Source organism: Gouania willdenowi, chromosome 12 (assembly GCF_900634775.1).
Source record: "Gouania willdenowi chromosome 12, fGouWil2.1, whole genome shotgun sequence".
Classification (NCBI taxonomy): domain Eukaryota; kingdom Metazoa; phylum Chordata; class Actinopteri; order Blenniiformes; family Gobiesocidae; genus Gouania; species Gouania willdenowi.
The window spans coordinates 11,679,284-11,692,928 of NC_041055.1; the positions used below are offsets into that span (position 1 = coordinate 11,679,284).

A 13,645-nucleotide genomic window follows, 5' to 3' on the forward strand; every position below is an offset into this window, starting at 1 on the left:
AAATAGAAACATCTTACTTCAAGTTCATGGAACTAAACACTCCCATTGTTGTGTAGTCCTGGTTTTGATCTCATCTTCGTTCTTCACTTAACATCGACTTTGTTTCGCACATATCTTTAAACACCAGCAGTGAAGGACTTTGTCCCACGTTTAAGTATGCACAGATTCTATCTCAGGATTAAAGAGAACTTAGTAGGTTGAATGCTGTGATGTTGAAGTGTGCTGTAGCTGTCAGGAGGAGAAGTGAACTACTTAATACTGTTTGTAGAGATAAAGATCTGAAAGCAGGCTGCTGTGAGAAGTTTGAATCCCTAATCTCTATTTAAAACACAGCTTAGAAACAAAAGTGGGACAAATGGGAAGTCGTCTTTAAAGTTCTTTTTTTTTTACTTTTTATTCTGTGTTGAAATTGCTGATTTCTCACTTTGATTTAAATCAAGAGGTATTAGATAACTGTAAGAAATATTAGAGGTGAAATCCAAGCACATATTAAACTTGTTTTTTATCCTGTGGAATTGGCTTCAACATAGATGTAACATTTTAAAAGTCACAGGTTACAGAACGGGAGCATCCAAAAATAAAAGCTGCTTTTTGATCATGTGGATAGCCAAACCAAACAAATAATACTCATGAAAAACCTTTGGCCAGTATTTACGAATGTTTATTCTCTGGTTGAAAACCACCATATAATATGACCAACCATGTGTGGAAAATAAGTGCTTTACATCACACTTTGCGGGGTCATTTTACCGCTAACAGTAGCCATAACTAGGTAAGTTTCCAATGCAGCTCAAGTCATTTTGCCGTATCTATCAAATTATTGAATTTGTGCATATTTTTGTGATGGTTTCCAAGTTGTATTACAGTAGAGTAGCCGACTGTAATACAGTGCTTTCAAGCTGACAAAGGATTTTGTTTTTGTTATGTTGTGTCTGCTTGACAGGCTAGAATCTGTGCAACATACAGACCCACACAGTCTGAAAGTGATGAGTCTAATGATTATAACCAGCTACGATAAACAACATTATGACAAGGTTTTGTGTCCAGACATGTAATTATTCAATTTAGCCTAAATTCATTCTTTGGATACATTTTGTTTCCAGTTAAAAAGTACACACTGCGCCCATCCTCAATTCATTTATTAATTGCACACACAGAGGTTCAGGCTTCTCCATTGGGAAATGGACAAATGATGCCCACCCCTTCCTGGCCCTACCATCCAACACCCCAGGGTTGGATGAATGTGTGTTGTATGAGTGACATTATAGACGAGACCAGTTGTGTGTGAGATGAAGTGTCCAGGTAGGAGGCCTGTCCAGTGTAATCCTGGCCCCTCCGCAAGGCGCGACACCAGATAGGACAGATGGTCCGTATGGGCACACAGCGTTGCAGGCTACAGGCCACATGGCATACCATGACACAACCCCAATCACAAGCGGTCCACGGGGCAACCACCACTGCAGGGAGGTGGCACTCACCACTCCAGTGAGAAAGCACCACCAACTGGCCAGGCAAGGACACCCCGCCAGCCACAGACCAACCAGCAAATGCACCTACCGGGCACCGTCACTCCACACCAACACCCTCACTGCCAGCACAACCAAACAGAGGCCATCAATCACCCACACCCTGATAGGCAACGTCCTCCCTGCACCAACATAACCCGGCGGACAACAGGTCCTAAGCCACCAGCCTCACCCCGCCTGAAAGAGCGTGGTGCCACACTAACCAGCGGCCAGCTCCTGAGCTGACGGCATATCCCGGCCCAGAGACCCAGAGACACCCTTGCCCGGCATGACACCCACAGGGGCCGGTGGACCAGCCCCGCTCAATGGAGACCAACCAGGCTGGAGAGCACACGCAGTGTCTCCACATGCCAGCCCAACGCAGCCACAATAAAAGCCCCCTCCACAATCTAACCTCTCTAGTGGGGTGGCAGTCACCCCAGTGGTATCTGTCATTGTGTCCTTGGGTAAGACACTTCACCCACATTGCCTAGTATGAATGTACTGTGTGAGTGAGTGTTGGTGGTTAGAGGGGCCGATGACGCACTATGGCAGCCTATCTTCTGTCAGTCTGCCTCAGGGCAGCTGTGGCTACAATAGTAGTTTACCACCACTGTGTGGAGTGAAAGAATAATCTCTTAATTCTGTAAAGCGACTGAGTGTCCAAAAAAGCGCTATATAAAATGTATGTATTATTATTATTATTATCTTTTTGACGTAAGTTTCCTAAGACATTTTTACACATCCATCAGTGTGAGTAAAATAAATTTCTAAAAATTGCTTGAGTTCACGTAAATCTTTCATCTTCAATTTTTCAGAAATTATTTCTTTTGCATCCTTCATGACCTTTTCATTGCTTGCTGCAATCATTAGATCATCAACCCAAATGATCATTATCATCTTTCCATGTATTGTCTGATCTGCTGGGTTTTGTCTGAAATCATCTTCAAACTGTCATGTAAACTCTGTTCCAGTTTTGGCCCGATTTTTTCAGATCATATAAAACATTTTCCAGCTTCCACACCAGACCTTCACCTTCTTCATAACCTTCTGGTTGATCAGTGGAGATCTCAAAGTCAATAGATACATGTAAGTAAGTTGTTTTTATGTCCATCTGATGTAGTAACAACTTCTCTTGTGTTGCCTTTTGGAGCAAAATCCTCACACTTGTTAGGTTAGCTGTTGGAGAGAAAGTCTCACCATAATCAGTTCCCATCACTTGGCTGTGTCATTTTGCTAAAAACTTTTTACAGAAGAAACCCACGTATCCCCCACTGTTTTCTTGCCCTTTGGCAAAAGTAGTCAGAGTAAATGTGTTATTCTCCTTTAATGACTGGATTTCTTCATTCATTACTTTAATCCACTCTTTTGATTTACCTGATTCTAAAGCTTCCTTGAACGCATTTGGGACACCACATACAGTTCTGTAACAGTGATCAATTGTAGTATGAATCTCAACACTATCACTGTTGTCAGTTACAAAATCACTCAAATGACTTGGCTTTTTCCTCTCTCTCATAGGGTACCTCCTACTGACAGCTTCGTCACTCATCAGCTCATTTTGATTACACTTATCAACAGTGATGTGCAGATAGGGTAGGCAAGGTAGGCAGTGCCTACCAAAGGTGAATTGATATTTTGATTATTTGTTTTAATTATAATATAATTATAAATTATTTATTTTTGCATTTCCAATAGCCAACAGTACCTATAAGTTTGAAAGTGTTCATAGCCCAAATGACTAAACAGTGCTATTTCCTGGTACGGCAGAGACCCTGCATAGTCTCACTCAGCTGTAAGGCAGGAAGAGGCCACGCCCCCTCCCAAAGGCACGTTGCTGCTCTGCCTCTGTTCCCATTGTGTGTTTTTATGTGTTTCCCCAATATGAAAACAATTTACGTCCAAAGGCAGCTCTCTACGCTGCCTTTGGACGTAACCGTGCTATGCTAAATGCTATACGTAAGTTCACAGTGCATTAGTGAATTGATACAGCGTGGCCGCTGCTGCTACGTTCTCTAGCTAGAAGCGGGATAACACTACAGGCAGGATGACAGCGCTAGAGACGATAGAGAAACTGTTTTTGTGGAAAAACAACAGCTTCTAAAACAACAACAGTTAAAAGCTTGTTCATGTGGATCTTGTTGTTTTTTTCTTCTTATTGAATTTTATATTTTGATAGCGATTCGAGATGACTTTGTTGTAATTTGTGCTATATAAATAAAGTTGAATTGAACAGCTACAGGTGTTGCAGCTAATTGATTTGCGTTATGATCATGTGATTTTAATTACAATAATTATTATTAATATAAAACTGTACTTGTAAGCGCACGCACGTCACTCACTCCCTCAGTATAGTTTTTTTCCTTCTTCGTTTTTGCAAATATTTTCTCATATATGACATGTATTGTGAAATGTGCAATGTTCGATTATTTCACACAAATGTATCAATTTCATAGAGCTGTCTGTAATTTCATCCTTTTTGAACATTGTTGTTGTGGCTGACTAGAACATGAGGCTTCCTCTGAATAAGAACAAACCAATCAGGAAACATACACATGCATAAAAACATGTGCAGGCGACTTTTATGGCATTGACTAATTACTCAATTTAACATTATTGAAATAATCTGATGCACTTGAACTGGGATTAAAAATAACAATATCAACATGTTTTGCCACTTTGGAACTAGTGGTCAAAAGTGTGTTTATAATTCAGTTTTGCAGGAGTTTTGGGTATACTGTAGGTCAGCAGAAGTTTCAACATGAACAGATGGTTTGTTAGGAGGGCCTGTTTTTATCCAACCACACAGAAAGAAACGGATACAGTGACACACAAAGATGAGCATGGCTGAGGTCAAAGGTCAAAGCCCAAGAGGATCAGTAGACACTTTCAGGGGTGGGATGGCAGGATTGATGGGTGGGTAGCTATTACTGCAGTGGGGACCAACATCTGGTTACATGGTGCGTTATATCCACCTTACACATAGGTCCCATGATCATATGCATGAATAGTGTTTAATCTGCTTCGCTGTGTTACTGAAATGCGACACATAGTCCATTTTGTTTTAAGCAATGTAGTAAACCTTTTTTTAATTTTTTGTTTTTTAAACAATCTAAACAAAAAAACAAGACTCAAATGGGATAACATCCTGAGTTCACACCAAAGTGATTCATGGCGTTTCACAAGGTTATGTTTAATCCTCACTGGGCAACATTAGTAGGTAGCACAGTCCAAGTATTCAATGTTGCACCGATAATGCACAGTTCTATTTATCTATGAAATCAGTAGAAATAAAACACAGAAGAAGCTGTGCTTGCTTAGATATGTTTTTCTTTCTTCTATCGTTAGTGCCATGAAAGGAGTGTGTTGAATTGGGCTTCTTTAAATAATATGAAATTGAAATGAATTGAAACTATTAAAGTCAATTCAGTCAATTAGTTAATAAAAATTCTATTAAAATGTTCAATTAAAACTAATATAATAAAAGCCTTTATGTGTAACTACTCATCTCAGATCTCCTCACCTTTTTAAAACACTAACACACTCCATTTCCTCCCAGAGACCTTACTAACTGCTGTTAGTAACCTTAAGCCCTCACTAAGTTGCAGCACAGCCAAATGCTGAATTGATAATTAAAAGTAAAGCAGAAGAGATTTCTTTTTGACAGCTCTGTGGTTTAAAGGCAGAGGTTTGCTGTTTAAGATCATCGCTCTGTTGGTTCCAGCAGCTGATATAAGAAACCCCAGTGAATCAGAGATCTCTGAGGTTTCTAGCCCTCTGTTTCCCCATTGTTCCATCCTTCCATCGCTTGGCCGGGTTTTAATGCCTACCCGAGGGACAGAAGGAAGCAGGGAGGCTGGGGCTCTCTGACTCCACATCAATACTTTCTCTCTCCAACAGAGCAAAATCACAGCCTTGCTGTGGTTCTCCTCTTAACTAATCGAAATCTTAACACCTCCAACTCCTCTCTCTCTCGCTTCCCTCTAACTTTAACAACAAACTCTCGGCTTGTCAAAGCAAATAATGCATTGTCTCGTTTTTGATCTCCTTCTCGCTCAACACTTAACATCGACTTTCCTTCGCATTTCTCTTTAAGCGCTGACACTGGAGGACTTTGTCCCACGTTTAAGTATGCGCAGATTCTTTCTCAGGATTAAAGAGAATTTAGCAGGTTGAAAGCTCTGACGTTGAAATGTGCTGTTGCTGTCAGGAGGATAAGTACACCACTTAAAACTGTTGTAGTTCTAACTTCCAACACAGTTTAATTTAAATTAACTTGTTACCATCATGTCCTGCCCTTTCACACTTACTGCTGTCAACTCAAAATTTGCTTTTGATTGGATTTTTTTTTTATTGAGTAGTTTAGAATTAGAATTTTTTTCTATAGTTTCTGTTAGTTGAATAAAAATCTTCATTGTTTGTCACCCTGCTTTGGTTCAATAAATGAAGAATGATCAAATGAAGATGATTTGCTGAAAAAATGGATGTAAAAGGATGAAATTGTTGCTCAAAAGTTTGTTTTCATCTCCATCATGAACATTAATTTCCTCTGTTCTTAACATGATTTCTTGTGTTTCTTTGACAGATAAGGACAGTGATTCGCTCGACACCAATTTCCTTCTTGTTTGTTGATCCCAGCAATTCCCGTGATCATATTACTCCACGAGACATTCAATTTTGTTCGACCTTTCCATGTAAACCCCATATACCCACAATTGTTTCATTGCAACTACCAGTTCAAGAAAACACCAGTGTTGTGTTGGGAACTCAGTTTGTCAGAGGTTTTGATGAAAAGAAACAAGAACTCACAGTAAGAATGAAGCAAAAACATTGATATGTATCTACTGGACTCCACATCCCACAATACAATGTTCAAAGCTTTGGCAACACTAACACTGTCACTGTCACACTGAAGGGCGGATTCACTAAGATCTGAAATAAAGGGTGGTCAATCAGGTGCTGTTTCTTCACCTGCTGTGGGGAATTCACTAACATTCCAACACTTATGCTGTATGTGCGCGTATAGACGTGGTGGAGACCGCCCGATTTAAATGAATATTTTGCTCGTTCAATGTGAAGAGGTGAGTGCACAGATGCACAAAATGACATTTGAAGAAGGTAAATTGGAGGCATATGGACTTCGTTGTCTGCTGCACAAACATTCGATGATGTAGAAAACAAAATAAACAAATAAAAATGCTGTTTAATAAACTTTAAAACCTAATGTTATTTTCCACCATAATCTAATGTGTCTGCTCCGTCACTTCCCCGCAGAGCTGTGTCACACACACTCTCAGATGTGAACATTCTTCCATCACTGCTTAAATTGATGCTCCTGCCATCAACGAGAGTTTGACAGTCAAAACATGTAGAGGAAGGCAAAGGAGCTCCATGGAACTGTTTTATTTCATTATTTTCTTACAGTAGAAAGGTTAACTGGAGTCGTTTTTTCCATCTCAGCTGTGTTTTGTGTCAACATTAATTGCAGCGATGATCTCTGCGTGTGTGTTTGCACCTGAATGTGGGTCGTACTATTTTCCGGTGCTTAAACAATCACCGCAAATAGTTCCAGGTTTGATGAATTGCAATGCGCCCACTGCTTTCATATGTATATATATATATATATATTTATTTTTGTTCTTTGCTCCCCTTATGAGATCCGCCTACTTTACATATTCATCAGAGGGAAACGCGCTAAATGGATTGTGGGCGCGTTGTGACGCGCAGAAGACGCACAGTCCCTATATCCTGGGCTTTGTACCTGTTTGCACACGTTTTAATACCCCTAAACCTTTAGTAAATCTACCCCTGAATGTTTATGATGGAGATAAAAAAAAAACTTTCACACGGTAATTTCAACCTTTTACATTTTTTTCCGAGCAAATTATTTCTGACCTATTATTCTTTCTCTGAAAAAATATGTTTGTGTCCAGTAGCTTTAAGTTGAACACTTAAGTGCTGGAGGTGACTAAAGAAGAAGTTTTATGTCATTTTGCTGTCATACTTTTACAAACTATAACTGATGTTTAGGGTTTACTAATAAAGGCCTATAGGCCTAATCATTGTCATCATTGTCATACATCCTGATGCTTACAGAGAACAATGTATTTATTCTGATGAAGTTTAAATTAAATTCGTAATTAATTCGGAGACTTAGGTTATTGTTAACGACTTTCACCACACACACACACACACACACACCCACACACACACACACACACACACACACACACACACACACACACACACACACACACGTTGCTTACCCCTCCCCAAATTTGTCTTCCATTCAGCTATGAGAATACATTAATTATAAACTAGACAGATCTGTGGGTAATCTTTTTATCTTTGGGGGCAGCTCAAAGGATCAAACTTTTGTAAAGATCAATAATGTAAAACTACATGAGTTTGAACAACCTGACTTTGTGATCCCAGCAAAACTTTTACAGCCAGTGCAGCTTAAACACAGACACAAGCACGGTTGTAGATGGGTGGGAAAAATATTCAGCATATTTCGATTTGTTTCCCAATAAAATGTGAGCGCAGATAAAAAGAGCAGAGCTTCATCGTTGGATACTTTCACAGAACATTTCATGTATACAAACTACTGCCGTAAAGACTCTTTTCAGTCTTTGAACAGATGACTATTTCATCTGCTGCAGCTACTGCATAAGTTCTGACCCAAAATAGTGTTTTTAGTCAAAGCTTTACTACAGTGGGTGTAACTGACTCAGAGTTGACCTGTTTAATGAAACTCTGATCACAGGGATGTAGATCAATGTCTGCCTTTAATCTCTTTCACATTCTGACAGCTTCTGTTTCAATCCAAGTGAATGTTTTCACCTTCCTCAGTTAAAACAAAAACAGTGATTAATAATTTGGAAGATGATCAATTTGTTTGGGGCCTTCCAGTAACACTCACTTTATGCTTAATAATTAATTTTCAACTTCAAACAAAAATTAAGAGAAATTCTGTGGCAAATGAGATTTATACAAACTTTGCTTGTTTTTTTGCTTATGCTCTTCTTATAAAAAAAAGAAGCAACATCATTACAACATGTTAGGCCCCTCCCAAAAATGCTGTTTATTATTGCTATTTTCCCAGTTTTAAAGTGAATTTCTCATTATTCCCACAGTGACTGAGGAGACCAAAGAATAAGGTTGTTAAAAATGATTGTGTGTGCATATGTTATATATCCTTCCATTTTCTGACCCGTTTGCTGCTCTTTTCAGGGTGGTGGGGATCTGCTGGTGCCTATCACTAGCTGTCATTGGGTTTTATGTATATATATAAATAATGTTATACTCTATATATATTCTGCCGTCAGCCTCTAAAGATCTTTGACTTAGAGATATTTGATCTCTGCATTGTCTCTTCTAACACAACAGTCTTTCTTGTGTAAGGAATGTGTACTTGAATGTCTATTGTATTTGAGTGTCTAACCCTGAATAGTCATAATAATTGAAAATAATCAGGTGTGTGTGGGGGCGGAGCCTTGGGATTTCATTATACTGACAGGCAGTGCAAATTCAAAGTGAATGATCCTTACATTGTATTATCTCACAATAACAAGAGAAAATGTTGAAATTCAAACCTTTCCACACCTTGACAGCCATAACATGATGTATATTCCTTTCCTTTTTAATGACTTATTGTTTTACAGTTTTTTTTTATATTATGTTTTGGCCAAAGAAGCACTGCAATTTTGTTGTTCATTTTTCTCTGAGTTTGACACGTGTTCGATGATGACCAACTGCTTCATGTCATACTGCAGTTTTGTTGAACTGTACTGGTATTGAAAGAGCTGATGTAAGCAAACAATCTGCTTAACTGGTCAGTCAGCACTGATTAAGGGAATTAGATCCTAGAAAGTGACAATATGAGCTTCATTCATCCCCAAAATAAATTCAAACAGCTACAGCTGGTTCAGAACACTGCAGCTTTGGTCTTAACCATAACAAAGAGGTCAGAACACTTTACTCCAGTTTGAAAGTATTTAAACTGGCTCCCAGTCAGCCTCAGAATAGACTTTAAAGTTCTGCTGCTGGTGTATAAATCTGTGAATGGGTTTGGTCCAGAATACATCAGTGAGATGTTAGTCAGGTATGAACCCAGCAGGTCTCTCAGATCTATGGACACAGGTCAGATAGGGGAGCCCAGAGCCCACAGCAAACATGAAGTCGCTGCTTTTAGTTGTTATGCTGCAAAGAAGTGGAACAAACTGCAGCAGAGCTGAAGTCAGCATCTAATGTGAACATTTTTAAATCAAAGTTAAAGATGCTCTTTTTCTCGACTGCATATGATGGAGAGGGAGATTTTTAATCATATTATTGTTGATTTATATGTTTTAACTGCTGATTTTAATGTTCTGACTAAACCGTTAAATTTATTTTAATGCACTTTTTAATCATGTAAGGCACATTGAATTGCCTTGTGTATAAAATATTGCTATACAAATAAAATGGCCTTGCCTTCACATTCATAGTGTGGTGGGCGGAGCATGTGTTCAGGTGCTCATAACAGAGCTTAACTAGTCTGTGATGAGTGGCTTCTGTAAGTTTTTCTTGCGAGCTCATTCTCCTTTTGTTGACATATTTAAAAGGAACAGCATCGCTTACTGTTCAAACATAAATGTCTTATGATTTACTGTGAGAGATTAGCTCCATCCATCACACAACAGCAACAATGAATTTATAAATAAATCAGAAAAATGAGTGAAAGTAGAGCTTAAACCCTTTTAAAATAGTCTTTAAAGCAGTAAAGCAAGCTGGGAGCAGACCTGGGGTCAGCAGAGCTCACAGGAGAGTCTATAGCTGAGCTGCTCAGACATTAGGGAGATGTTGTAGTATCCAATGAGAATCAAGCAGGAAATGTTACAAATCTCTGCTACAACCATAAACCATCAGCAGCAGCACCCACAAACACATAACAGAAGCACAGAAGGAATCACGGTCTCATTTACTTTATTGCACAAGTCAACAACCCATTTAAATACAACACATATCCATGACATCTATACGATACACAGCACAACATCAATCGAAGCTCATTTATATAAAGCAAATCACACAAACTTAGGAATGAGGTTACACTTCAAGACATTTTGAGAGGGAAAAAAGAAAGTTTAAAGCTGCCAGTGCAGAAGTAACATGGGGTGAGAGCAAATAGAGATGCCTTTAAACATCTCATACAGCTTGACAAGGATAACAATTCTAGAAATCCACTGCTAGTCCTTCAGGTTAAGATTCTTTTCAAAAAGAAACCAAATGTTTCTCCTGATAAGAAATCCTTGATGGTTTGTGGGGACATTTTGGTTGACTACTTTTACCATGGATCCTTCTTTTCTGGATGGATGACCTAAGCTTCATCACTTGTTACTCACTTCTGAGCTACTGGCCTTCCCTCTGTTTCTCACCCTTCCTCCCCAGAGAGGCTGCCAGAAACGTCATTCCACAAACTGTTAAGAGCCGATGGGAAAACCAAGGATTAAGTTCTTCAAGCTGTCAGGATCTGCGCGAGTCTTGTGCATTTCCAAAGATATCTGTGTGATGAGACACTAGATGTTTTTTTTTTTTTCTGAAGCAGAGCAGGAAGTTGTGAAAAGCTTTGACACGCTCAGGTTTAAAGGTGTGGAACAGTGTTAGAGCTTTTTGACAGCCTTAATGAAACTGACATGAGAGCAAAACAGGGCGGAAAAAAACTTGGTAAAAATGAATCCGGCTTCAAACTATACCTCGAGTCAGACCTGGTTATGACCCTCAAAACTAATTCATTATATTTCATATTTATATATATATATATGATATTCAAATGTAATTTATTATAACTCTATTATAACTACTCTCAACAGTGTACATCAGAGGTCCAGAGGCCATATAATAGTGCAAAAATGAAATCAGTTGTCAACTGTAAGGTAATGCTATTTTTAATATTGCTGGAAAATATTAATACACTATTTAAAAGCTCAGCAAGAAAGAAAACTGTGTATACGGTGCTACATATATACAAATACCTAATGCTTACACACTGAGAGGACATTTACAGTCTTGCTATTAATAATAAAGCCAATATTGTTAGAAGTTTTTCATGTTAAAGCCTCGTCTCATCATAAGGTCTGCACTGTGGGTTAAGTCTATTACTTTAGAGTCTATCTTTGCAGAAATAAAATGTATTATTCACAGTTTGAAATTAGCCAAAATCAAGTTTTTAAAAAAAGGTGTAGGAAAGTCCTTTGCATCTGTTTTTCAACTTGAAGGTAATAAAAAACAACTCCTACATAAAAGTTTTTTTTTTAATTATTTCATTAGGTGCCTTCTAAAAGTTATTATAGGAGTTACAGATTGAACAAAATCTCGAGAGAGTTTAAGCATTAATTTTGGTCATTTTAAAAACTGGTGGCAGGCTCAGTCACTGCAGCCACAATAAACAGCACAGGAACCCAAATCACCTCATAAGCTGACGGACTTCACACAGCACGTCTAAAAACACTGATTATTTACACTTTATGTTCATTTGATAAAGACAGATGGGAGCAAACATAAGATAAAATAAAATACACACAAAACTGAATAAATAGATTCACTTTAAACATGTAAACCTACAGGAGGGAATATTTTCCATCTTCAGAACAAGTGTGCGAAATTATTTTAAATTGTGTAATAACAAATTAAATGTAAACTCCATCTGACATTTGACTAACTCAAAGATGCTTTAGTATACTTAAATACAATGAGCAGTCAGAAGTAAGAGAGTGTGTTTCGGGAAAATTCATTTGGGTGCAAACACGCGCACACACTCCTGCTAGAGGATGGAAAAGCTTCTGAGGTGTTACCAAAGTAAAAGCCAACAGCATGAAATGCAAAAAGCTTGTCACGCTCTTTCAGGTGTCAGAGAAAAACAGATCTACTGATAGAAATACTGAAGTCAATAGTGAACTGAACTACATGAATCAAACAATATTTCAGCAAAGAAACTCAATAATACTTCACTAAGAGGTCAACAGTCTAGCAGGGAAACAGCAAATGAACTAATTGTTATATAACAATTTCAGTGTCACCTAATATGAACTACACAACAAATGGGCTCATATTAATAAATAAGAACTCAGTAGAGACAAGTCGAAACCTGGACCGGAGCTGAATCTTTGTTTACTTTACTGGGCTTTTATTCTGCTGCCTCAGATGGTTCAGGTTAGAGTATTTTACAGATTTAATGATCTTGTAGGGACGGTAAACTGAGTCTGCAGTCTAAGTTTTAAGGGGTTAAAAGCAAACAATATGCGATCATTTTAGAAGGAATGATGCTGAATTATTGTTGTGAAATAAAAATAACAACACAACACTCCACCAGGAGGTGCATCAGATGCACATCTTCTTCACACCATGAAGCGATGCTCCTTCCCATCATGTGCCATCAGGATCACATTGCGGTTAGAGGTCCAGATGAGACGGGCCAGTTTCAGATGGTTCTGGGAACCTGGAGATGCTGGCTGCACTGGAGGAACCTGATACGTCTTAATGCAGCGGAGCTGAGGAGCAGAGTTTAACATCCCGATGCTGCCCAGCAAACTGGTGTTCATCTGAGGACCAACCACACACAACATCTGCCAGTCAGCACTTAATCACATTATTCAGCCCTTACACTGTAAGGACACCCAGAAAAACTGCTTTCTGGAATCATTTATTAATTCTTTGAAATCTGCATTACAATTACACACAGACAGCATTTTTTAGTTTATATACCTCTAAAAAAAACTGGGACTTTATGTATAACCTTTCATTCCAGCTGAAAAAATGTCAACTGTGTTTGATAAAGACCATTAAGTCTGAAGACCAGGTGTGTGACTGCAGTATCAGGAATTAGGGCTTAGTTTTACTCCTAACAATAACGCAACCTTTAAAAGTGTAACTTTTCCCCCACAGTGCTTTAATATAGTTCAATGTAGCAAACCAGTTTTTGCCAACATTTAGTCACTTCCTGGTATAACAGAGTTCCACACACACACACATCAACAGAGCGTCTGTCAGCTCATTACCACAGCAGCCGTCTTGCCGGAGCACTGGCTTATAGTAATGCTATTAGAGTGTGTGTGTGTGCGTGTGTGCCCAGACTGTTGTGTCAAGGGGTCGTAAAGATCTTT

General features: G+C 38.6%; 1 protein-coding gene across 3 annotated transcripts in view; it reads right to left on the minus strand.

The window, feature by feature from the left end:
- Window positions 1-10,452: 10,452 nt before the first annotated feature.
- wdr7 (WD repeat domain 7) overlaps window positions 10,453-13,645 on the minus strand; it is a 139,406-nt gene continuing 136,213 nt past the window's right edge. For all 3 annotated transcript variants that reach the window (XM_028463195.1, XM_028463194.1, XM_028463197.1), the window contains one exon: window positions 10,453-13,084. In XM_028463195.1, coding sequence (XP_028318996.1) covers window positions 12,881-13,084 — 204 coding nt within the window. In that variant the 3' untranslated portion in view covers window positions 10,453-12,880. The remainder of the gene's footprint in view (window positions 13,085-13,645) is intronic.